Source organism: Lampetra fluviatilis, chromosome 3, assembly GCF_964198595.1.
Source record: "Lampetra fluviatilis chromosome 3, kcLamFluv1.1, whole genome shotgun sequence".
Lineage (NCBI taxonomy): Eukaryota > Metazoa > Chordata > Hyperoartia > Petromyzontiformes > Petromyzontidae > Lampetra > Lampetra fluviatilis.
Window position 1 is genome coordinate 3,818,247 of NC_136277.1, and position 27,081 is coordinate 3,845,327.

General features: G+C 40.3%; 1 protein-coding gene across 2 annotated transcripts in view; it reads right to left on the reverse strand.

The window, feature by feature from the left end:
- LOC144951681 (WD repeat-containing protein 7-like) overlaps positions 1-27,081 on the reverse strand; it is a 78,109-nt gene that overhangs the window by 46,571 nt on the left and 4,457 nt on the right. For both annotated transcript variants that reach the window (XM_078881987.1, XM_078881979.1), the window contains exons 2-5: positions 12,751-12,921; positions 4,131-4,237; positions 2,729-2,807; positions 1,705-1,879 (exon numbers count right to left, since the gene is read on the reverse strand). In XM_078881987.1, the coding sequence (XP_078738113.1) occupies positions 1,705-1,879; positions 2,729-2,807; positions 4,131-4,237; positions 12,751-12,909 (520 nt within the window). In that variant the 5' untranslated portion in view covers positions 12,910-12,921. The remainder of the gene's footprint in view (positions 1-1,704; positions 1,880-2,728; positions 2,808-4,130; positions 4,238-12,750; positions 12,922-27,081) is intronic.

Sequence of the window (27,081 nt, forward strand, 5' to 3'; positions counted from 1 at the left end):
TTAGCCATTTAGGCTTAATCAATAATTTAAATAATGTAACCAATTAGTACCCCAACCATTTGTTTTTATCACTAATTCCTCAGTGCTAATTCCCATAATATTATTTAACTCAATTAACCTTTAACATATTTAAGGATATCCTATTTTCACAATTGGCTAAATATGTGATTTATTATATTTTATACCTACGTGAATTTACGGAAAGAACCAAAGAGTATGGCTAAACATTCACTTTATGACACTTACCTGACCTGCCAATTGCAAACCATCAAATATTAATCCACTGTCATTATTAAATTACATCCCCAACATATAGGTTAGTGTTCTGCTGCAGCTGCAATACATTTGGCAACTTTGTTCCCGTGACACTTTCATTAATTGGCTGTGTGAGGTGAAGGAGGGTTTACGACACATTTTCACACCACCTAACCCAAAAGTAACCAATTATGAATCATAACCTGATCATCACCGACAACTCGTTCATGAAATAGAGCGTGAAGCCCCCTCTCCAATGCTAGACACCCATCTGTTGTACGATTTGTTAATGTGGCTGTGAGATGCATCATCATTTTAAATGGTAGAGTGCGTAGGCAGCACCCAGGCCAAGCATCTGAATGATTGGGTTTCAGGTTCTAGTGACAACTCATTCAATGAAATTGGTAGAACAATAAGATAATTTCTCCAAAGATAGATACATATATACAAAAAAACATACGTACAAATGATGCTGTTGACCATGTGTGTTCAAACCTCATAGCCACTGGGATACAGCAAGTAATGGTCAAATGTGTGCATTCTTTTTCACATCGAGTATTCCCTCATTATTCACGAACTTGCTGTCCGCGAATCGCATGTGGAACTTTAGAAAGAAAGTGATGATGATAGAAAGTGATGACAGATAAAGAAATGACAGATGAAGTGATGAGAGAAAAAGTGATGAGCAAGAATGCGATGCACGAATGTGATGAGCTAAAGTGATGAGAGATCAAGTGAACTAATAGAACGTGATGTGATAGAATGTGATGTCAGAAAGTTGATGAGCTAAAGGGGTGAGGGAGAAAACTTCTCGAAGCTTTAGAAGCATCTGCGGATGTTGCGTGTACAATTTTGTTGCCCAATATTATTATACGCAAAAGTTGCTATTCACGAGTATCTCCGGAATGCATCCCTCGCAAATAACGAGGGAATACTGGACAGTTTATACATAACTAGCTGTACTACCCGGCTTAGCCCGGGACTTGGATTCACGACGCCCGGCCGCCTTTGTCTCCCCAGCGGCGATGTTCACACACCACACCAGTTACTCGTTTGAGGCTGAGTCGACGTAGGGGAGGCCCAGGAGCGGTTAAAATAATCGTCACCGGTGGTGGCCGTGAGCGGGAATCGAGCTCGGGTCGCCGGGTTCGTAGCGCAGCGCGCTAACCGCTACGCTACACTGCGTTATGCTTCCACATGCGCGGGTCACGTGACAGATTTGACGTCACAGCTCACTTGCCGTGCAAACAATTTCTGCATTATTGAGCTCCCCCCCCCCCAAGAAAAAAAACAAAAGTGTATTTTTATAATTTTTGCATGGTGTACAGTCTGGAAAGTACCCACATGGCAAATTTCCAGTTTGTTGCATGTCGGGAAGCACGCTAAACATTTTGGACACACACATTTTCAAAACTTTGCCTTTTATATATATGGAGATATTTTACCAACCTTGTGCTTGTGAAGAGAAAGCCATTGTCATAGCACTGATCCAGTCTGGAGAAATCTTGGAAACGAGGGTGAAGAGTATGTTCAGACTACTGGCATCCATGACAAGGATTTCTGGATAGTGGCCATAACACAACAATCTGCCTATTTGTGTGTGTCTGCTTGTGCTCTTATAATACTGAAAAAACAGAGAATATGCACAGAGCACACAACATGTTAATGATTTATGGCAAGATAGTATGGGCGGTCACATGATAACATAATTACAGAAAAGATTCAGTCATATTATGCTAAGTTTCCACGGTCATTAAAACATTGGGCCAAAACTATTCTGAGATTTTCTAAGAATGCCCCAACACAACTTGTTTCTTGTTCCAGTCCTCCTGTGCAGCTTCACAAAGCAATATTTCACAAGGCTTAACCTAGGCTTGGGCATTTTTCAAAATAAAATCAGGAATGTGAATCTCTCGTCTACGTTATCCAGTAGCATCATGGACTGGTTCCGAGGATGGCTCGGGTGCCAATGTCTATGTGAAGACTTCTGGCTGCGAGTCATGTGATCTGGCACTTGAGTCATGTGACTCCTGTTAGTTGCTCTGCGAATCCACGCTGAACACAGCTTCCCTGTTTGTGAACTGGGCTGGCTCACGTCCTCATGGCTGTGGTAATTTGACAAGTTACATCAAGGGCTCTTATGTATCACAACAACACCACACTGTGCAAGTCCATTTAAAACCTACGAGAGCCCAAATGATGCTTATGTTACCTCTATGGATTACAAGGTGTTGTGTCTCATGCTGTATGTAACTCCATTAACGGGTAAGTGTTCACATATGAATATCATGAAATATTCAGAAATTAAAACATTCCTAACAATAATCAATGAATACAAATGTGTTGTACATATCACAATTACATTTCCATCAAGATATATATTTTAAAAAAGGTGCAAAAAATATTAAGGTGTCACAACCAATGTCCAGACTTCTTTGGTCAGTGTGCAATGTCCAAGACGAGTGATACTCACGTGGATTGCTATGTGAGAGCAGGCAAGCTTCGTGAACTCAAGGCAACGTCCATCACTTACATCACTTAGACACATTTCTCTGAAAGAAACAAGTTAATAATTGTGAACATGTTAGCCATTCTACACAGCTAAGGGTGGCATGTGGAGGGCAGGCTTTAGAGTAACAACTGCTCCACATCAATCATCTACCACGTGGGCAATTCCAACCAGCTTTTCAAACCCACCTAATGAGTTTACAAAAATATCTGATTATGTGTTGATGTGTGCATGCATGTTCATATTTTTTTGAAGTGCAAACGCATTTTTTATGGACAAAACCTACTGACAAATATGATCAATTGTACCAATTGCAGCTACTACACCAGTCTCCCACTAAGCATGCAATCATGCATACAACTTTCAACACAATCACTATTACTATTCAATTGCTTGATTAAATAGCCGACCATTGTGGGTCAATAATTTCACTGGCGGATCATCTGCAACCTTATTTTTGCAATACAGAAAGTTAAAAATATAAATTCAAACCGTTCCTCCTCATACCATTAGCACATTAATTGGGCTTCCATTCATTACAGGCAAGCGGGTAATATTGCATACGAGTGGTTCGGATAAAATAAACACACGGATAATGCTAAATCCATGTAAATTAGACGGCAAAACGTGTTTATTTACCTCCGTAGAATGGAAGCCAATTAAAGACGTAGAATGCGTCATCAATTTTAAATGTTTCTCAAACTCATAGGTTTACTTGCCGATGGAGGCACCAACTCACTGACCAGCAACGAGTGAGGGGCAGTGACTAGAACCAGGGTGTGCATTAAAGGATGCGGAGAAATACGGTTAATCCCCTACCTGGATAATCTGCCAAGAGATAATTGAGAGTGAACTGTTTACATATTATTCATAGATATTAAGGTTTATGACCGGCTGTGATACACAAGTAATACTGGTAGGAACCTCCTGGTTACACCAGCCCACAGGGGATTATTGTGTTCATCCGTCCGTCGTGCAGGGAGGGGCTGGGTGGGGAGGGGCTGGGTGGGGAGGGTGAGGCTGGGTGGGGAGGGGAGGGTGGGGAGGGGCTGGGTGGGGAGGGTGGGGGAGGGGCTAGGTGGGGAGGGTGGGGAGGGTGGGGCTGGGTGGGGCTGGGTGGGGGGTGGGAGGGGTGGGGCTGGGTGGGGAGAGGCTGGTCACCCCGTGGTGCCCTTATAAAACTCAACGTTTAACCTACTCACGCCGGCTTGTGCCCGCCCTCACAGTCGGACATATTTGCGGAATACACCACGCCGCCGTTGACCCTGGCCATTGACCGAGCAACCCAACGTTCCTACCAGCTCCCTCTGCAGGAATGTGTTTATGTTCAAGTGCTGTGGATAAGATTGGCATGACTGCTACTGACCCATTTTCAGATGCACTGACGATGTAGACCTCTTCAGGCCCATCACTCGCCCTGCTGAGACAAGTGATGGCTGAAGAGTGACCAAACAGCAAGGCTCGTGGACTGATCTGTAGGTTGGACAAAAACAACGTAAACAACAAATGCATTGCCACTTTACGAGACCAATGTATTACCGATGTATTTTTTTTTTTATAAAACACAAAAACACATACAAGATTTCTAATATCCGCACTCCAATGATCCGCAAATTCTCACAACTCGAGACTTACCAGAAGTTCCCCCCAAATCAGCGAGACAGTTGATCCTGAAATTCGCTTTTTTTACATGTCTAAAAAATGCTCAATTATTCTCTTCTGAAACAAATCAGATCAGCACACAGCTATGCTGATGCAAAAGGAAAAAAATAGCAAATCAAAAATAGAAATCTTACCTCAGTTTCCTGAAGCTCCAATGGAAGTGTAATGTCTGAGAATGATTTTTAATCCCAGACATTTCACATTTCTCTTTGCAGCTCCGCGAGATTCTATATGCAGCTCCGTTATTTTGACATTTTACAGGGTTCGCATTGCAAAGCCATGGGGCCTCTTTGCAATACAGAGTACTTTCATCAATAAATAAATGGGTTTGCAGAAAGCTCGGTGAAATGCGGCAGATTTAAAATGCATCGTGGTCTGCAAATCACGATGCGCTGAATCAGGTGGGGCTAATGCGGAACTGCTGGGAAATGTGGTAGAAATTTTTATTTTTTGTTTTGCATCAGAACAGCCTAGATGTGCTGGTTTGAATTTTTCAGCAGGGAAGATTTAGCATGATTTATATTCTAAAAAGTACAACAAATCCTTTAACACAGACCAGTACAGGCAGACCGTAATTAGCACTCAAGATGCGTTGCTGGAGAAGTGAGCGCTAATCGAACCAGCGCACAGAGGGTCATTATATACCACTATAAGGCAGCGATGGGAGACGAGGTTGTAGGAGCTGCTGTGCTCCCAGTAGGCCTCAGCAAGGCAAAAACAACGAGCCTACCTTAACCCTACCTTTTACCCTTACCCCATACAAATTACCCGATTACAGGGTAATTACTGGGGTACTACACATGAAAAAGGTTTATAACAGGTAAATGCTAGCTAGAGCGCTTTATTCATATGGAATACTCTCGATGATTCCAATTTTACTTCCAAATGTTCGTTTACCGTGCATTAGGCTAGAAAACTAGCAACAGAACCATGGGGGAAAATATATAGTTCTAAGCATAAAAAACAATTACGTAATGCTACAAAATTAAGAGAATTACGTGACGCTACAAAACAATTCTTATTACCTTAATCCTAGTGAAGCTTGGGCTAGGTGATGGCGGCCTAATGGTGGAGCGAGGCGAAAGGCGGCCTTGCCTTACGTCTCTCGCCACGGTATTCATCCGCAACCTTGCCGCGCTATTTGCGCTTACATAAATAACACAAAAATGTACGCATTTTCTTTTACATGATTTATGGGAAAATTTCCGAGAGTCAGATCTTCCACAACCTGGGGACTTACTCAACTAAACTCTTTTTTATTTAACCAGGTAAGGCCCATTGAGCTATATAGCTCTTTTTCAGAAGCGACCTGGCAATAAATGATAACTCACCGAAGTGGCTTATCATGTGGAATTGTATCGCAGCCAAATACTCGAAACGCATGATTCTAAAGGGGGACGGAAAAACCAGAGGACCCGGAGAAAAACCCACGTGACCATGGGGAGAACATGCAAACTCCAAATATGCAGGCGCCAGGACCGGGATTTAACCCACGCCCCCCCCATCTCGTCACCACTATGGTCACCACTGCTGCTTCACTTGGGTCATTGTACACCCGACAGGTCAGAGCTAGCCGGGTCATACAAAAGGTCGACAGTGTCTTTCCTGGCTTTCTCTGTCGCCGTTGAAATTATTTTCTGAGTACCGCTCTCGGTGTTGATGGCTATTTGTGGGGGCGAACCGCATGTGTGTGTGAGAGTCACAGAAGTAGAAATTCGACTGATTTCCGGGTATAGTTAAGGTTACCCCAACAACCAATGTAACTGGTGACAGTTCCATCAGTTCAAAATGGTCACACAAGGTTCAGTTGCAGTTACACACTCGATAAAAACCAGTTTAAACTAGTTTAAATTTGAACATTAGTGAAATAAATGTTCTAAATAAATGGTAGGCTATACGGGAGCTCTTTGATTTGCTCTATATGAATGACCAGCTCTAAGTTGTTGCCATTGTGTTATTTCACAAACAGTACTACATTGCAAAATAAGTGGACTGACAATGTGGAGGAGTCGAATGTGGTGGAGTTGCTCGAGTCCCATGGTGAGGACCTGTCTAATGAGAATCCGATGCAGCTGGAAGAACAACGAGCAGAGGAAGAGGGCAATGAAATGAAAACTCAACCACCGTCACCAATACCAAAATAAATACCTGGCATTCACTGCTGCAAGGAGCTGTACCAGCAGAAGAAAACATTTATTTTGATTTAAAGCTTTCGTGACTGCTGGGATTCCTATTCTTGGTTCTTTCGGTAAAGTCACGTAGAAGGGAAACAATAAAATAATAAAAATATAAAACAATATTGTTTAATATTTTTTTTATAAAATATATAAAAATATAAAACAATATTAAATTTCGATTTAAAGCTTTCGTGACTGCAGGGATTCATCTTCTTGGTTTTTTCGGTAAAGTCACGTAGAAGGGAAGTAATAAAATAATAAAAATAAAACATAATAAAATGAAACAATTCTCACGACGTTTCGGCCACAACGCAAGCAGCCGTCCTCAGGTGAAGAATGAGACAATCCAAGCTAGGAGCTTACATATAAGCTGGGTTGGGGGTGGGAGAAGAGCGCCTTAACAAAAAGAATGTGCATATCAAGAGGAATTTAGCATATACATGGGAAATGCGCAGGGGGCGGGGGGGCTTCAAAGTCATACCATGCCCACGCACTATGCAGGATCAAGAGCACCAAGGGGGGGTGCAGGGATTAGCATTAACAAAGGAAAGGAATGCCAATGATATGTAGCTGCAGTTACTAAACAACACCGTAGAAAACTAAAGTATAAACTACATACAAAAAACTAAAATATAAACTGCATAGCACCATCAGTATACTTACTATACTCTACAATAAGCTGAGTTACTAACAGCAAGTAATACATTACAATTCTACGTCGTAAAAGTTATATAATATGCTTCCATCTAAACTTTATTCTCTTACATCAACCGAGCATATACCGTACTATATACTGCCATAGATAAACCCAACATTAAATTATATACTGTAGTTTTATTCCAGGTGAAGTATGTACTGCTTAACCAATACATACTTCACCTGGAATAAAACTTTCTACAAGCAAATTGAGGGCACCCCAATGGGCTCCCCCCTATCTCCGGTTGTAGCTAACATCTTCATGGAGAAATTTGAGACGGACGCCATCCAGACTGCCACTCTACGCCCGACGTTATGGAAGAGGTACGTAGACGACACTTTTGTCATCTGGCCACATGGCCGACCTGCTCTAGACCAATTTCTTGACCACATCAATTCCATACACCCAGCCATCAGATTCACCATGGAAGTCGAAAAAGATGGCAAGCTACCCTTTTTGGATGTCCTAATCAAAAGGAGACCTGATGGTTCAATGAGCCACTCTGTCTACAGGAAATCCACCCATACGGACGCTTATCTAAAACCGGATTCCCACCACCATCCATCCCAGAAGAATTCCCTCATCAAGACTCTATATCATAGAGCCCAATGCATATCCGACCATGAACACATTTCCAGTGAACTCATGGTTACTCCGACTACACAATCCGCAAAGCCATCTCTCCAACCATCAAGAAGGATCCTGTTGAGGAGCCTTTCAAGACCATCACCTTACCTTACATTGCTGGGGTCACAAAAAAGATCTCCAAAATCCTGATTAAACACAAGATCCAGGTCCGATTCAACACAGTACATAAAATCCGTGATCTGGTACCGTCTGTAAAAGATGTGGTTCCAGACATACAGCACCCTGGTGTCTACAAACTAAGTTGCCTCTGGTAGCAGTTACATTGGACAAACCAAACGACATGTCTCGGACCGCATCCGTGAACATAAAGCTGACCTGAAACACGGTAGGACAAACACCTCAGCCGTGGCAGATCACTGTTACAACTCAGTGGGCTCACATGACATTGACTTCTCCAAGACAGAGGTTCTCTGCAAGCCACCTGGCTATCATGAGAGATTTGTTCATGAGGCGATCCACATATACAAACACAGAGACAATTTTAATCGAGAAGATGGATTCTGGCTTAGCAATCATTGGAAGGACGTAATAAACCATTTTGATACACATTAGGGTAGGTAGAATAATACATAGTGTTATGTTGAAATGTGGTTTATTGCAATACAGTATATAATTTAATGTTGGGTTTATCTATGGCAGTATATAGTACGGTATATGCTCGGTTGATGTAAGAGAATAAAGTTTAGATGGAAGCATATTATATAACTTTTACGACGTAGAATTGTAATGTATTACTTGCTGCTAGTAACTCAGCTTATTGTAGAGTATAGTAAGTATACTGATGGTGCTATGCAGTTTATATTTTAGTTTTTTGTATGTAGTTTATACTTTAGTTTTCTACGGTGTTGTTTAGTAACTGCAGCTACATATCATTGGCATTCCTTTCCTTTGTTAATGCTAATCCCTGCACCCCCCCTTGGTGCACTTGATCCTGCATAGTGCGTGGGCATGGTATGACTTTGAAGCCCCCCCGCCCCCTGCGCATTTCCCATGTATATGCTAAATTCCTCTTGATATGCACATTCTTTTTGTTAAGGCGCTCTTCTCCCACCCCCAACCCAGCTTATATGTAAGCTCCTAGCTTGGATTGTCTCATTCTTCACCTGAGGACGGCTGCTTGCGTTGTGGCCGAAACGTCGTGAGAATTGTTTCATTTTATTATGTTTTATTTTTATTATTTTATTACTTCCCTTCTACGTGACTTTACCGAAAAAACCAAGAAGATAAAACAATATTGTTTAATATTTTTTTTATAAAATATATAGAAATATTAAACAATATTGTTTTATATTTTTATTATTTTATTGTTTCCCTTCTATGTGACTTTACCGAAAGAACCAAGAATAAGAAAAATTATGTCCAGGTGTCTTTAGACAGATTTTTGAAATGCTCTGCTATCAAGCCAGAAGGTTTGAAGAGCCCAGAAGAAAGCCGGGTTCCTCTGGTGAACATTCCTGAAGCTCCAGCTTCATTGTCAGATGAAGAGGCAGTTGATCCTGCCCCTTTGTTTGCATAACTCCACCACTGCTAAACCCCGAGAGGCCTTGATCAGAAAGCTTTTAAACCATCTCTGGTAAGTTTTATCCAATTATTTCTACTTATTATAAGTGAAAATGTACGTCAACTTTTTATCGTATGCATTTCTGTACGCTTTATGACATTTAGTAACAAAACATTTTTCCAGAAATGTCAGCTAGGAATGCAACCCCTGATTTTGACATTATTTATACGGGAAATTAGAGATCGTTTTAAGTAATTTTCAGTGAAGGAGCATTTTTCCAGGATTGCATCTCTTAAGTTTAGCTGGGGATTCGCTTTTTGAAATACATTGCTAATGTGCAATATTTAATGCTGAGCTCCACATCTCTCTCAGAGCTAAAGAAAAAAACGGAGATACAGAGACAAACGGAGACAGATAAAAAGGAAATGCAGAGATAAATGGATAGATGCAGAGAGAAACGGATAAATTAGGTAAGATTGAGTTCTATTTTTACCATAGTGTTTGTGTGAGAGTGGTACCCTGATGCAGATCAGTGCTTGTTAGCACTCAGTGCTCAGTGGAAGCTTTCTTCATGCCCATGGACCCCACTCCTCCTGCCTCAATGCCCTACTGGCTAGAGGGCACCCTACCTGGTAGGCAGGTAGGAGATGGAGGAATTACACTGATATTGTATCTCTACCAGATGTATATTCCATTGTTAAAGCCAAAGAAGGATTTGCAAACTACATAGCCAAACAAATATTGAAATAGGACATCTCTGTTGCACCCCATGATGAACAAAAAACGGCTCCAAGGCATGGCCATGCAGTTTGAACTGGTCTGTCCATCATCATAAGAGTGCTTAATAATTATATGAAAGTCAGGGACCTCTAAAGCGTGGAGAACAATAAAAAAACTCTGGCCTCATAATTATATCCCAAGCCTTAACCAGATCAATAAAGTAAATATATAGATCATGTTGAAATCGTTAAACCACTGCTGTAGCAGACAGAAATAGTACAGCATCCGTCTAGGACAGTTTTACTCAAACTTTGTTGGCCTGCAGACCACTCAACCGATGCAAACATTTCCGGGAACCACGCATTCCCCCATCTCTGGTGACAAAATGTACTCACTTATCCTTAAATACCAGTAATACAAAATTATTCATATTACCAGAACATTTTTTTTACCTAGCTATCAGGTTTTTTTTAGGGGGAGGGCATTTAGATCTTAGGGTTAGGGAACCTTATCTCACTAATTTTCTTCAAAATAAATCTAATAAGTAAAATATGAATTAATGTCCAAAACTAAAGGTAAAAGCATGAATCCACATGTAGTCTTTCAGGCTGATATTTACATTATCATAGGTCCTAAATATAAAATATTGTTACCTTAAATATATATTTTGCTTCAACTTAAATGTCATATGTAAAATGCTCACATACAAGACATGGGTCATACATTGACTGCGTAGTAATTACATTCCTTTAAATTTAAATCCCCACTTATATGTGAATGCAGACATTCTCTCTCATCAAGATGCTCATACAACGGGTTAAGAAAGTGTCAGATGGTGATAGTCTGAAAAGTGAAATTAAACCTGTTAAAGAAGCGCTGCAATTTGATGGTTATGATGCACAAATCAACAGGGCATTGTTTGCCAAACCCAAATCAAATAACACGAGGGTTGAAACTGAGCAAGTAATTATAACTATTAAAATACCGTACAAGGTTGGGGTGATAAAACTATCCAGATGTTTGGAAAAACAAAACATCCGAGTCAGATTTGGCACGGTACATAAATATAGAAATAACTGGTACTAAAGATGTATTACCAAAGCTATAAACAAAAAAATTATTGCACTTTTGGCAAATGCTATGTTGGGCAAACAGGACGAATGATCAGCACGAGACTAAAAGAACACAAAATAAATATTAAATACTCCCAAATACAACTATCAGTAGTGGCAAAACATGCATGCCAACAAGGACACTCAATTGATTTGGATAGTGTTGAAGTTCTGTGAAAAACTAGTTGCTACTGGCCAGGGATAATCAGAGAATCTATTGAAATTCCGAGAAATAAAAATTATTTGAATCGTTCGGATATCTACAGACTTAGTGCTGCTTGGAAGCGAATCATCAAATAATGCATTGTCTAAATGCATGCCCTATACTTCAATAGGGATTACCATTGGTACGGATATTTTAAGTACACCCAATCGACAGGAGATACAAGAGCAATGGGCTTGCATAATGTGCATGCATAATGTATGTTGATTACCATATAAATAATTCTAGATTTGAAGCTTTCGTGACTGCAAGGAATCATACTCTTAGGTTTTTTTCGGTAAAGTCACGTAGGTAAAAAAAAATATATATATATAAAGTCACGTACATGACTTTACCGAAAAAACCTAAGAGTACCATATAAATAACCCAACCGGTAATGGATATCCCATTGTCATTTATATGCCTTAATTAATCCCTCCCCCCACATTGCTCAAGAAGTGCTCACAAGTGATGCCATCACATCTACCCATCTATTTAGAGAACGAAACAACTAGCTTCCTCGCCTGATGAAGCTAGTTGTAATTACTGGTGAAACGTCGTTCTCAGATTGTAAATGTTGCGGCTTTGCTCTTCAACACACTGGTGTGCTGTACTAGTAACGAATTTGAATGCTCTGTTTACGTGACAAACCTTACTAATTGGATGTGTCGGGTGGTGGCGGTTAAACGACACATTTATATATTTATGCGACCTAACCCCAAAAAAACCCTGTATTATAGGAATGTTGAAATACATATTATTAAACTGATACCTGCAAATGAATTAGCTTAAGTGCTGACATACATACTACATTGAGAATAGGTTTTCCCCTTTTTTCTGGCAACAAAACAGGTGTTAAGATGTTAAAACACCAAACTGAAACCTTATACAAGAAATCATGTCTGCATTAACCACAATACTTGTGGTCAGAATGCAAAAAAAACACTCTGATAATATATGCATTGGCTTTGAAACTGATTGGTCCACACCAGAGACAGCTTTCTTTGGAGCCTAGTCTCAAAAGGTGTTAGACCAGAGGATGCCAAAAGGCGTACAGCACAAAGACAATGCACTATCAGAGTAATGACCACAAGTATTGTGGTTAATACAGACATGATTCCTTGTATAAGGTTTCAGTTTATTGTTTTAACATCTTAACATCTGTTTTGTTGCCAGAAAAAAAAGGGGGAAAACGTATTCTCATATTTTGGTACTGGCAAAGGAGGTCCCATGACATACTACATTATCAAGTGATTGAAAGACGTACCTGTAAGTCTGGGGTAACATCCCAGAGGCAGACCTGACCATCATAGCAACCTGTGACCAATGTCTTGTGGTCTTCAGTAAGTAGAAGGGTAGAGATGCAGTGCGTAGGTGCCTGTCTGCCCCAGAGCACAATGGGAATCACCAGGGTTTGTCCACTCATTACTGCCTCCGCCTGGTGGAAAGAAAGAAAAACAAATTCCAAATTAATATTCACGATTCTGAAAATAATAATACGTTTCTCAACACGAAAGCGAAGAGGTTATAACTTTAACAATAATTACATATTTACCCAGGAAAGCCACACAGAGTGAAAATACTTTTTTGCAGGAGGGTCCTGCATTGGGATGTCTGGCCAACATCGATTACATTTGATGTCTTGATTTAAAGCTTTGTGACTGCAGGAATCCATACTCTTTGGTTCTTTCGGTAAAGTCAAGCTTTTCCACCTGATGATGGACGCTTGTGTTGCGCCTACGTGATTTTACCGAAAGAACCAAAGAGTATACATTTGATGTTTTAAGCTATCGGAGGAAACCAGAGAACTCAAAGGAGACGACCCATGCAGGAAAGGACAAGAAAATACAAACTTCAAACTCAGAGTCAGGAATTGAACCCAGGTCCTTGTTGATGAGAGACTCACGTATCACCACAAAACAATCACATTGAGCCACAATCTTCCAAAGATACTTCCAAAAGACAATACTCTTCATCCCATGAAACCTCAGCTTCAATGCCCCACCTTGTTCTACCATTTCAGCGGTACCCATTTTACATAAGGGTTTGGCCTCCGATTACTAAAGTATAGTTTAGGCAGGTGACAACAGAACAATTGTATCATTAGACTATGGGGTATAGAACCTTGGCGAATCCATATGGTATAATTTACAATAAATGCTTTGTCACGGCTTACCATTCATGTGTAAGCCACATGATCTAGTGTAGAAAAAGGATCATCTTCTTTAGCAGCTGTCAAATGACAAAAGTCCATCACCCGATAAAGTGGAGTCTGACATTACCACCATTCTCATAAAGGCATATCCAATTATAATGGCATAACCCAAAAGCATGCCTAATCGGGAGTATTTAGAAAGAAAATTAAAATTACCAGTTTGCAGCTTTACATGCACATCTGCTCCAATGTACAACACACCTGCTCTGAAAGCTTGGGAGAACAGTATAGCTCTATTCTTTGGGTCTTTCGGTAAAGTTACGTAGATAGGTTCGAATTAATAAAAAATAAAATAAACAAAAAACTACGGCGTTTCGATCGCAACACAAGCGGTAGTGTGTTAAACTGATCATCATCAGGCGGTCACAAGCTTTAAGTCAAGATTTAGTATAGCTCTATAAAAAGTTTGTTTACATTGGAGGTATGAATAGGTTAGGGGCCGTCCATAAATGACGTCACACGATTTTGGACAATTTTTGACCCCCCCCCCCCTTTCGTCACACAAAAAGTCAGACCCCCCCCTCAAATATGACGTCACAAAGCTCTGCCGCCCCCCCCCCCTAAAATAAAACATGCTTCAAATCGCTTTCAACTATTGTAATTGTAGTGATGATGTAGGAGAAAACATTTATTAAAAAGTATATTTAATAAAGTAGAACGCGTTGTCTATATTTATTTAAAGTGGCGCGATTTGATGTGAAGTCAGATTTCTCAACCCCCCCCCCTCTATGTGCGTGACGTCATTAATGGATGGCCCCTTATGCAGATAACATCATATTTTAAATAAATAGCAGGATAGCCACTAAACTAGTATGGCATAATATGTATTGTTTTCCAGAGATTCTGTGTGTAGAAATATCCAAAAAGAAGGCCTAGGTTCTGGAGCAATAAAAAGGTGAAAATAAAAAACAGGGTTCATAAAGAAATTAGGAATTAGCAGTATGAAGAGGATGCTCAGTAGTTTTGTGGCTATTAGACATGTAATTAAAATGTATTAATTCACTCAATATATGTGAAGTACCGTTGATGACTCTTGGACACCGTTGGTGAGGCACACGTATTTATTCCGTACAAGTAGTCACAACTGTGGACATACAATACTAGAGGGGGTATCGGCCCCCTCACCCGGCTAGCTGGGAATACACTGCTAGCTATCTCTGACCTACCTCCTAGTCCTCCACTAACGGGCTAGGGGAGGCTGTCTGGCCCGACACTGGTAAGTCAGGCTACGGTACCCGGAGTCCCAGAGCACTAGCTCTGGTTCTCGGGACCACGCCGCTGGCTCGGTCCTGCGCGGCCCTGACAAGGGCGGCGTCCCAGGGGAGTCCAGGGCTCTAGCTAGACGATCTTCGGTCTTCACTGGTTTAGCTTTAACATTCTGCCCCGAGCCCTCTGACACATCCCCCTTTATACTCCACCCCCGCTGAGGGGTGGGGCCCCGGGCTGCCTGGTGCGGACGTCGTTGAGAGCACCCCCCCCCCCCCGTGCACTCACGTAGCCCCGCCCACTGTGTTTGTTTCCCATAAGCTGCCATGCATAACGGCTCTCTCTCTAACACCCCTACATATGCATTGAATGTTGTAGATAACACTGGTCAACACACTTTTTCTGGCATACGGTATTCCAACGGTTTTAAGGTAATTTTGGGGTGCTGATTCCAAATCTGGCATCAGTTTTTGTCTATCACATCAGGTTTTTGAGATATCAAATATTGCATTTTCAATAAAAACTGCAGAAGAAAAATATTAAATAAATGTGGATATCTACATGAAATGATATTATAAACACACTATCCTAAAAATACAGCACCATATTTTAACACTAAAGCAGTCACTGACTCACAACAACTTGCAATCATAAGTGACAGTTAATTTTGGGTAAACTCAATGAAAATGGGGTATGCCGATAGCATAAAAATGAGATGTGATAGAGCAAATCTGAGATCAGATTTGGAATCAGCACCCTGAAATTAGTCTAGAACAGCTGCAAAAGTCCAGGCCAGAATTGTTTTGTTGTTGACCAGTGTAATAATCTATTATGGTTTATACAAATTTCCTGCAAACAATGTAACATTTAGACAAATTGAGATCAATATGTATCAGCTAAAACAATACAAATTAAATATCCAAAAGAAATATCACTTGTTTTTGTTTTATCCTTTCCCCAATTATATTTGAATTGTGCAATAGGTGTTGTTTCAAGAGAAGCAAAATCCATTCAGAACTCTTGCATAGCAAAAGATTACTTCAAGTGACCTCTTGTCGACACAATAGGGAGCAGCACTTTCCTACCCACTCTGATATATAGAATAATGTTTATCCCAAAACACGATAGATAAACAAGTAAACCCGTAAAAACAAAGTTTTTCACTCTAAATCCTTTATATGCGTGGCGGCTAGAGTCCTCTCGTCCTCTGGCTTGAGATGGCTGCCACCTATGGGTCAGATGATTGTCTGCCAGTATTAAGCAATTTGTAATTAAATATTTAATTTGTTTTCCCTAAACAGTGTAAAATTTTGGAAATTATTTTTCACGAAAATTAATTGTCACACACAACGAGTCTGTGTGGAAAATGTCAGCTCGATTGGATCATGGGAAGTGGGTTAAAAAACGACCGAAAGATTTGCACGGTCGTAAGCAAGCAAGCAAGCACGCGAATGTAATATAAAGGATTTTAAAAACGGAGCACCTTTGTTGTATTCCTCAAGTGTTTCTGAAAGCAAATGTTATTAAACACTGAAATTATATTACTTGTGTTTTTCAAAACTATTGTATATTGTTGAGCCACTAAAAGCATTCAGATCTTTAAGCAATACAGCAGAAACTTGAATAGTCAAAGCGTACACCCTGCTGACATCTAAACTACACAACTACGCCTGCAAAGCTCACTTGAATTAGCAGGAGGGATCTAGGTAAGGAAATGTGGTCCGCTCAAGACGATGTGAACAAACAAATCGTAAAAAAAAACAAGTAAAAATATTTAAATATATAGAACACTTATCGGTGGCCCTATCATACACGACTGCTATTATCCGCAGCAGCTGTGTGGTCCATGAAATCTAAAATCAGCAGGCCCTATTCTTTCTATTATCTAATATTCCATACAGCACAGTGCACAGTACACACATGCTGTATTTTTTTTATAAGATGATATTTGGTTTGTGCACTAACACATACATACACAACACAAATATATCATATGATGTACATTACAGGGGGTTGCTGTTGTTTTTACGTTGGTTGTAATTTAAATTGTGGCAAACTGGTCCATTCAGCTATCTTGATGAGTTTCCCCGCCCCCACAACTATTCTGGGCTTTTACTGGAGAAAAATTGTACTATTTGCAATATTTGAATTCTCATGAAAAAAATGCATTTTGCAATGGAGGCAGCCTACTAACTCTGGGGGATATAACTATGTCAGAGTACAGAGGCAGTACCACTAATATCATACATTGGAATACATGTGATGAAACGAGTTTCTCAAAGGTAGTGAGATGCCAGCATCAGCTCAGATTAAAAAAGATGCAAAAAACCATAACATTTTGTTTTTCATAATATAGATTTGAGTCAGATCGCGTTATTTATAAATGTGTCGTAACCCTCCACCACCTGACACGGCCAAATAGTAAAAAATGTGTCACGTTTTTGAAAGGACAAAATAATGCACTTCTTTAGCCCACCGGTGTGTTGAAGAGAGAATCAACAGCATTTTCAAATTTGAGTACGACGTTTCGCTGGTAATTACAATCAGCTTCATCGGGCAAGAATGGTGAAGCTCTCCTGTTGCTCCTGGTCTTAAACAGAGCAGCATCAGGGTGACGTCATCATTTAATTCAATCTGGTGCAGTGATTCGAGGCAAAGAGGGAGAGGGTATTGTAATTATATAGCTTGGTAATCATTCCATTGTTATTCATTGGTATTTGTTTCCCTTATAACATTTTGTTTTTATCTGGTATATTGCCAGCTGTCAAGACTAAAAGAATTTCAGTTTGATTGTCAATCAACCAACATGGCCCAGTTGTAGCACGTTCCCTGCTAGTTGCAGAGGTTCATGGTCCGCATCTAGTGGTCGCCATGACTATTACTCCAGGTGTGATAACCGTATCCATAAGCGGTCTGCTTCACCAGTGGTCGTTAAATATCCCCTGATATCATTTATAAGAGGTCATTGTGTGCTCACGTCAGGGTCCACATCTGCCAAGTTCCAAGATGTATCTGAAAATTATTCTATAAGGATATACACAGAAAGAATTGCCCCCCCCATGGAAAAACCTTGGCAGGACCCTCCTGAAAAAGAGTCATGAAACTAATTGAGGTTTTCATGGGTAAACAAGCATAAAAATGATAAACGCCTTTATAGCAGGGCAGCTACCAGAGGCTATTCTCTCACATGGGGGTGCTCTGTGAGAGTTTCCAATGGAACTAAACGAATGGGATGAGGTTAATTGCAAAATTGGAATATTGAGACAAAAAAGCTAAACACATCTACTATATTGTTACACCCAATCATATCGCAACATGCTTCAAATGTCACAACTCATTTCAAGACCAGGTCACGAGGCCAAGCAGATCATGTGCCTGAATAAGCAACCTGTGTTTGACAACCTTTGGAAGATATAAAACAATCGTTCGGTTAAATATTGACCAATTTCAATGGAAATCTTAAGTCATTTCCAGCTGCCTGGACACTGCAAAGGTTATTCTTCCTATTTAAAAAAATAAAACAAATTTTTGACTTTTAATTATTAACCAAGCTTCGTGTGCTGGGGAGAAGTGTACATTATTCTATGCTAAACGTTCATTTAAAAAGCAGTTTCCGTCTGGGTTTCACCTCAAGAATTTTACAATAACCACCCTGTTGAATCTAGCACATCATAAATATATATATACTGGCAGTCCTCGGACCTATGTCAGGTTATGTTCCAAAAAAAAGGTAAGTCGAAACGATGCAAGTCGAGACCGATTGCCCCAGAGAAACAATGATATAATAGAGGGCTACATTTCCGACCAAGGCTCCGACGTGCAACTTTTATACATATGAATACAAATAGCATATTTAATCAACTACCAACCATTTACAAAGTACAATAATAGTTCAAAAGAGGTTTTTAGCTTAGATCTCGTAAATATAAATATGTCGTTAAACCCGCCACCACCCGACACCTCCAATTAGTAAGGTTTGTCACGTAAACAAAAATTGCCAAATTCGTTACTAGAACAGCACACCCGGTGTGCTGCAGAGTAAACCCACAACATTCACAATTCGAGTACAAGGTTTTGCCAGTAATTACAGCCAGCTTTTTCAGGCGACAGCCAGCCACAAATCTGGCTGTTAAGGCTATATGGCGATTTTTGTCTTTGGTGTGTCTGTGTGTGTGCGTGCAATCTTGGGGACTCATTGCTCCATCAAGACTCTAGGTCACTTAAAACAAAGCATAATTGTTTTCTATTTGTCACTTTGTTTATTTTCTATACGGTATTTATTGCAGTATTACATGCAAGTGTACAATGTTTTCATTATTATTTGAGTTTAATTGCTTCCCTTTTTTGTTGAACCGTAACAAATTTCACGACGAGTCTCAGGAACAAATTGTGTTCTCAAGTCGAGGACTGTTTCTATTCAGAATGCTCGGCTTATTTGGACTGAATAGATTAACGACCTTTCTGCTACGTTTCGTTTCAGTCACTGAACTTTCCTTTAATCAACGATTTTTAAGGGTGAAATAAATCAAAAATGTAACAAAAAACTGACAGGAAAAAAACTCTTAAATCAAAAAAATGTTCCCATTCGTAATGTTCTGAAATTATAAATGGAGTTCCCTCAAGTGCTTTATTCTGGGGCCATTTTGGTCTCTCTTCTCATAAATTAAATGCCTAACTTTTCAAATATTAATCTGTATGCCGATGATGCAATCCTCTACGACAGTGCAAAAACAGTTAGACATTTGATGGTTAAACTACAACAGATTTGAATAAAATACAAAAGTGGCTAACAGATAATCTAATTCTCAATGGTAAGAAAACCGTCTGCATGGTCTTTGGGTACAAGGCAAAGGCTGGCATCCGCGAGTGGCCAATACAGAATTTCACTCATTAACATTACACGTCGCAAAAATATCAGTGACTTAAATATCCATGCCTGGAATAATCCTTAGCTCTTTTAGTATCCACATTAAACAGACTAATATAAATATCACCTCTAGACTTAAATGGCATTTAATCCGAGAAACGTTTAAGTGTCTGGGCACCAAATTGAGTCTTCCAGTGCTGTGTTGTCAGTTTTGTTGAATGGTGCAGAGGCCTGGACATTGCTTCAAGCTGATTTGGATCGGTTCCACATGTGATGCCAAAGAAGCCTTCTTGGCATCCAATGGTTCGACTTCGTCAGAGATGTCACCATTGCATCTACGGCCTGTCTCATAGAGATTGAGAGCTTAATTCGAGGGAGACAGCTGCCACTTTGTGGACAAGTCGCCCTTCTTGATGTGCAAACTCCAGAAAATTGTGCACTTCAGTTGGCGGTTGACGTTCAAAGTGGACTGCTACCCTCAAAGAGATTGTGCCTTCCCCGTGGCCACCCCCGTGATGCATAGATCAAACACTAATCAAGACACTGGTATGGCAGCCAGAGAAGTTCATGCAAATGCTGTCGAAAGAGGTCACACGTTTGGTGCAACGGTCCTTGGCTGACTATATGTGATAAATGAATGTAGACTTGGTGCATATCAAAATAGTAACTGTTTCAATTATGGTCCACAGGTTGTCCAGCTTTTGCTGCCTGTTCTGGAATATGCAGGCGTTATTTATTCTGGTGAGAGAGGCCTGCTGTACAACACACCAGTTGGCTGTGGTGGTGAGTGAGCCTGCCTGTTGATCCCTCAGAGACCAGGAAGAGTCAGGGCTAGGGACTTTCTCCCTTCAAAAGTACTTGTCTACTTGAGATTGGGTGCTTTATTAAGCTTGTTAGGAGTGCTTCTTCCCTTTCTTCAGGCCTCATATAGCAAGAACTTCTGAAAACTCCGCCTTTGAACCTCACCCATCATCTATGCCACAAACTCCATCACCCAGCCAAGAATCCTAACACAGCCCCAAGATAGCCAGTAACCCGTTACTTCTCGTCCTCCCCACTCACTCATCTAAACACGCTACGCTGCTCATAGGAATTGTGAGTTGTATTTGAACAGTAAAGTATTATTGATTATGTTTACATTATTGTAAAGGGAAAGTAGAATTTATCTTGCATTGAGAACGTATCCTTAAGTTCATAACAAAGATACAAATGTTGACCTCTATAATAAAGGTCAAAATGAACAAACTTATAATTGATGCACCATTCTTCAGGAGTGGATCCTATCCGTAATCGAGGAATGACTGTATTCCCAATCTCCAACATCCTATATCTTGGTAAATTGTTGGAGAAGTTGGTCACATCCCAGCTGGAAGATTGTCTTGAGAACGGCAGATTCTTCGAGGTCACCAAATCCAGTTTTCGAGCCGGACAAAACACGGAGAACATTCTCGTGTGTGGCAAAACACGGAGAACATTCTCGTGTGTGGCAGATACGATCTTCTTAAGTCCATGGATAGGGGATAAGGGCTATACATCCGTCCTTGTCATGCTGGACATCTCAGTGTACTTCGACAAAATTGATAGTGAAGTTTTGCTGCAGCGCCTGCAGGAGCTGGCAGGAATTCGTGGAGCTCACTTTCCAGCAAACTGCGTGCCGAGAAAATTTCAAATATCTTTCGGAAACTTCTAAAAATGTATCTTTTCACTCAAGGGGCCTGTCCCCTTTGGGGTCCTGCAGGGGTCTGTATTGCCGCCACTGCTTTTCTGTGTGTATGTGCAGCTGCTGGTGAACATCAACCTGCAGCCTGAACATACATGCGCAGGTGGCAGCTGTAGTCAAATCTGTTTATTTTCATCTTTACCAACGATAGGGTTTGTGACCCATTTGTTTATATCGATGCATCTTGATTATGGTAATCCCATATATGCAGAGCTTCCACGTGTCCTGGTGCAGAAGCTTCAGCGCATGCAGAACGCGGTGGCTCAAAAGCCGTGGCGCCTATTTCGAGCATATTACGTCCACTCTCTATGATCTGCGCTGGCTTCCATTATGCTTCTGTATCCAGTATCAGCTGGCTGGTTGGTCCCTTTTGTGACTGGGAGCTATGTGCTGCAATCGTCGAAGAGGGGCCGATTTACCTAGCCACGAGACTTGCCCCTGTTGCTGGGAAGCTGGGTCTTCTTGAGTGCCGCTCCTAGGACCTGGAATGCCTTGCCGGCTGCAGTAGCGTGTTGAGGGAATGCAAGAATCACTACTTCCTCATTGCTTTCCCTTAAGTCAATTTTTATCAGATTTTTTTATTTGTTTGTACAATGTAGTATCACCCACTTGAGTTGGGGTGATACTACATTTCCAATTAAACTTTAAAACTGATTCAACGTATTCTACTGCATCTCAGACTTTCCTTAAACAGCTAGATACTGTCTAGATTAGAAGTTTTCGTGACTGCAGGGATCCATGCTCTTTGGTTCTTTCGGTAAAGTCACGTAGGTAGAAAATAAAAGAAATTAAATCACGACGTTTCGGGCGCAACACAAGCAAATGTTTCTTGCTGCGGTTGTCCCACCTGATGACGGATGCTTGTGTTGTGCCCGAAACGTCGTGATTTAATTTATTTAATTTAAAAAATTTACCTACGTGACTTGACCGAAAAAAACTAAGAGTACGTAGCTAGATATCTCTAAAGAACTATTTTGCAGCGCAATTACAGAATGGAAGACTGCCACATGCACAAGAGCTTGACATGGCATTCCCTCGACAATGGAAGATTGGCTCACTGGACTTTTTAACTCAACTACCAATTTAACTCCAACAATAACTTAGCTTTTCAGTCCGAAAATCATTAAAGTTTTAGTGTCCCTCGAATAAAACTTGAACAGGAAAAATCTTGCACAGACACAGCGCTACATTAACATGGAACGATCTACCAGACAATTAAATGTGCCGCCAGGCTCAACTCATTCAAGTTTTTAATTAAAAGTGATTCGCACAACTGCAATTATAGATAGATAACATTTTATACGAATTGGAAAATTTAATTACAGTAATTATGCATGTATTTGAGTGTTAGACTGCAGTGTGATGTGAATTGTAAAACTATACCTCGCAAAAAATGTAATATTTTTAAATGTTTTTTTTACGTGTACATGTGTCAGGTGATTTAATGCATGTATAGTTTGGCACAAAAGTCACATTTTATTGATGCATTATACAATTGCATACAACTTGTGAATTTTTATCATCAGCCATGATTAAACCACTGCCGGATAAATGCCTCCCAAAGCCATCACTGTCCAACAAAGAATGCAACACGCCATTTAGCACCTGCATAGGAGCTGAGGACATCACGCCACCACCTATGTAGTGGATATCCTCTCGAGCTTTTTCCTCCCTTTGACTGCTATTCTGTCATTAGTCTCAACCACCAGACATCATTCCTACAAGCAACATGATCTGCTCAAACTCACTTCATTTTCTTAGTCAATGTGATGTTTTTTACTTGCATGCACTCCAATCCATGTATTCCATGCAAGCACCACAAAAGCTCCTTTAAACTTTTTCATCGCATTTTGTTTTTCAAAGTTCACATTTATGATCCATGTCACACAGCAAGTAATATTAATTAATTTAAAATTGTTATTATTTAGGCATACTGTTATGTTGATTTTCATGATCATGGATCATGTATTTACATTTTCAATACTGTACAAAGATGTACAAAACTCTATCTGGTCAACTCCTGATTGTCTGGGGTAATTGAGGTAGGGATGGCAAAGGTAAAAAAAACCATGAATACAAACACCAAAAACCTAGTGTTACTGCTTACCTGTGAAGAATGTCAGAGTCGAATGTGTTGTGCACCTTTAAGCGATCGCTTTACTTGCGGATGTCATGTGGGCACAGAGTCATGGACCCAAACTATTGTATCAGCTAATCATTAAACCAGCACACATATAACCAATGTCACTTATTTTTTTCGCAAGGTTAATTCACAACCCAGAGATTCCACCCAGGGATACTGAAGCGTTATAGAGGCACAGGTGTGGCTCTATAATAAGGGTGAGCAGAGGTTTTAATACAAATATAATATATTGAAACCCTAATAACAACTAATTATATAAAAACGTAAACCACTAAAGTTTAAACACATGACTAATTCAATACAGTCTATTGGGTAAGGTGATTGTTACTTGGTATTATTGTGCCTAATGAAAACTCAACACTAAAAAAAACATTCTAAAATTATATTATTTTTCCCATTGGTTAAACCAACTTAATTCTCAAATTGCAGCATCATTAATCACCAAACTCGAAAGAGAGTGGTGAGTGGAATAGAATGTACTAATAACTCATTACAAATAAAGTGCTTGCCAGAAATGACCCACAATACCTTGCTCATCTCGTCAAGAAGCATAAACACCATCACGTGAACTCCGGTCATCCTCGCAAAAGCTTTTGGCTAGCCATCAAACAAAAACGAGTCCTGCATTTCGCCATTTCAAATGTGTGGCTGTCTGAAACACTGCTATTAGGAAGCCACTGAAGCTATGGACTTTAAAATCTCCATTGAAGACGAATTTTCTTTAAAACTGCTTTTTGTGTTTAGGGCTCATAGCTGTGTGGAGGCCATGAAGTTGTTATTGTGCCTGGCACCAATACAATTATTCAAATCTAGTCATGTTTGTGTTTAAGCAGCTTGATCAGATTCAGCATCAACTTATAACATACAAGGGACAAAATATGAACCATCAAAATGAATTTCCACCCCTTTACAAAAAAGATTAATAACAAAAATTATATTTTTAAAAATAAGGATGACTTTGCAAACCACACAAAGTCAAGAAATCGTAAACATAAAGATCTCAGAATGCTGCTCCATGTAGCTATGACATGGCATGCTGTCACACAGCCTCACGAACAGCAGCAAAGCGATTGCCAAGGGAAGCACATGAGCTTATTTATTGTCAAGGAAGGCACCTGTCAACCGCAACTGCCATTTACTACTAATTACGTGTTTGGACATAATTGAGTAAAATGCTTTGGCTAAATAGGTAATTGTTATTTTCTATTTGCAAAGTCATCAAAACGAATACACCGAAAGAACTAAGAGTATGAATACACAGGGCATTGTATTACCGCTTTCAGAAAGTATACAGGACAGTTCCTCTTATCTTCGGCAATGTGGATATTTGTAGTAATGTACTGCTCAAATCCTCTTAGCCACAAACATTTTTAATTGTATTAATAGATCAGGCATGGTCAATAACTGCTGGATGAAAGCCTGGCACTTCCTCTTGTGTACCTGCAATGTAATAATCTAATTAGCACCCGCACACGATCCGTACATGATCCCCCTTCTAGGATGGTGCTGTTACCGTTCTAGGATGTAACCCAAATTTGGATGAACGCACTGGAAGAATATAGACATCCAGAATAAACACCTTTTTCGAGGAAGAACAATCACACCTACTGGCTTTGGCATTCCTCGAAGCCCATGGTGTAATCACATCTAGTTTATGAATGGAAATATAAAGGCAAGCCAGAACTATAGACCATATAAGAAACCATTGTAAACCATTGTAGTCTGCGTTCCTTTAACGGAGGATTAGCAAAACTACTCCAACTGTCTCCTGAAGCCGTCTCATGGCAAGCAGACCTCAACATTTACATTTATCTCCTGAACGTATTACATACGCAAGAGTAGAAACTCGTAAATTCCATCACTCCATCTAATTTGAGGACCTACTGTTGGAAGCATTCCACTCCTTAGGTACCACTCCAAGATTATTATTGACCATTGGCTATCATTCCTTGACTGACATGTCCTGCCCAAGCCAACTTATGTTTTGAACATGTTGCATTATGTAATGATTCTGTGTATGTCTTCTAAACCATGTTCCTTTTTCTTTCTCCCAATGTAACTCTCTATGCTTCTTTCAACAGTTCACATTTTTTTAATTACTTAATGACCATATTTGTGAAGTTATTAACTCCTATTACACCTTTAACAAAGCTGTTTGTTCCTGAGCGCTTGGAATTTTAGTACTCTTTGGGTCTTTTGGTAAAGTCACGTAGGTAGAAAAAATAATAGGTCACGACGTTTTGGACGCAACACAGGTGTCCGTCATCAGGCTCAGTTGAAATTGCGTCTGTGTCTTTATATATCTGGATGGCTTCATGGACAAATCTTTGATGGTAGCCCGAAGGTTTGCAGAGTACCTTGATCTCGAAAAAAAACAATATCATGTGAGCCCACCGCGTTAAAACAGTGATCAGCCACGGCTGAGGTGTTGGTTCTGCCGTGTTTCAAATCTGCCTTGTGTTCGCGGACACGGTCCAAGACATGTCGCTTCGTTTCCCCAATGTAACTGCTACCACAGACACAACTTAGTTTTTTAGACTATCTAGATTTGTAGACAATTAGTTTGTAGACAATCTAGAGTTTAGTTTGTAGACACCAGGGTATTGCATGTCAAGAATCACATCCTTCACAGATGGGATCAAATCACGGATTTTGTGTACTGTGTTGAATCGAACCTGGATCTTGTGTTTGTTCAAGATTTTGGAAATCGTTTTGGTAACACCTGCTATGTATGGCAAGGTGATGATTTTGATTGGGTCCTCAGATGGTTGCCTCCCCATGGTTGGGGATACATCTTTGCGGATTGTGCGGTCTGAATATCCATTCATCTTGAGGGCTTGGTGTACGTGCTCAAGCTCACTGGCTAAGTGGTGCTGGTCGGTGTCATGTTTTGATGAGGGAATTATTCTGGGCTGGATGGTGGTGGGAGTCAAGCTTTAGATAGAAATCCATGTGGGTGGCTTTATTGTAGACAGAATGTCCCAACGAGCCATCAGGTCTCTTCTCAATCAAAACATCCAGGAAGGATAGCTTGCCATCATTTTCCACTTCCATGGTGAATTTGATGGATGGGTGTATGGAATTGATGTGGTTGAAAAATTGGTTCAGTGCTGACAGGCCATGTGGCCAGATGACGAACGTGTCATCCACGTATCTCTTCCACAAGGAAGGACGTAGGGTGGATGTCAGGATGGCATCTGTTTCAAATTTCTCTATGAAGGCATTCGCTACCACTGGTGATAAGGGAGAACCCATAGGGGTACCTTCATTTTGTTTGTAGAATGTACCATTCCAGGTGAAGTAAGTGTTAGTAAGGCAGTGCCTCACCAAAGTTGGTACATCAGGATTCAGTCCCTGTTGGACCAAGTCTTCAATGATTGCAATGGTGTCAGGCACAGGTACCTTGGTGAACAGAGAGACTACATCGAAACTGACAAGCAAATCATC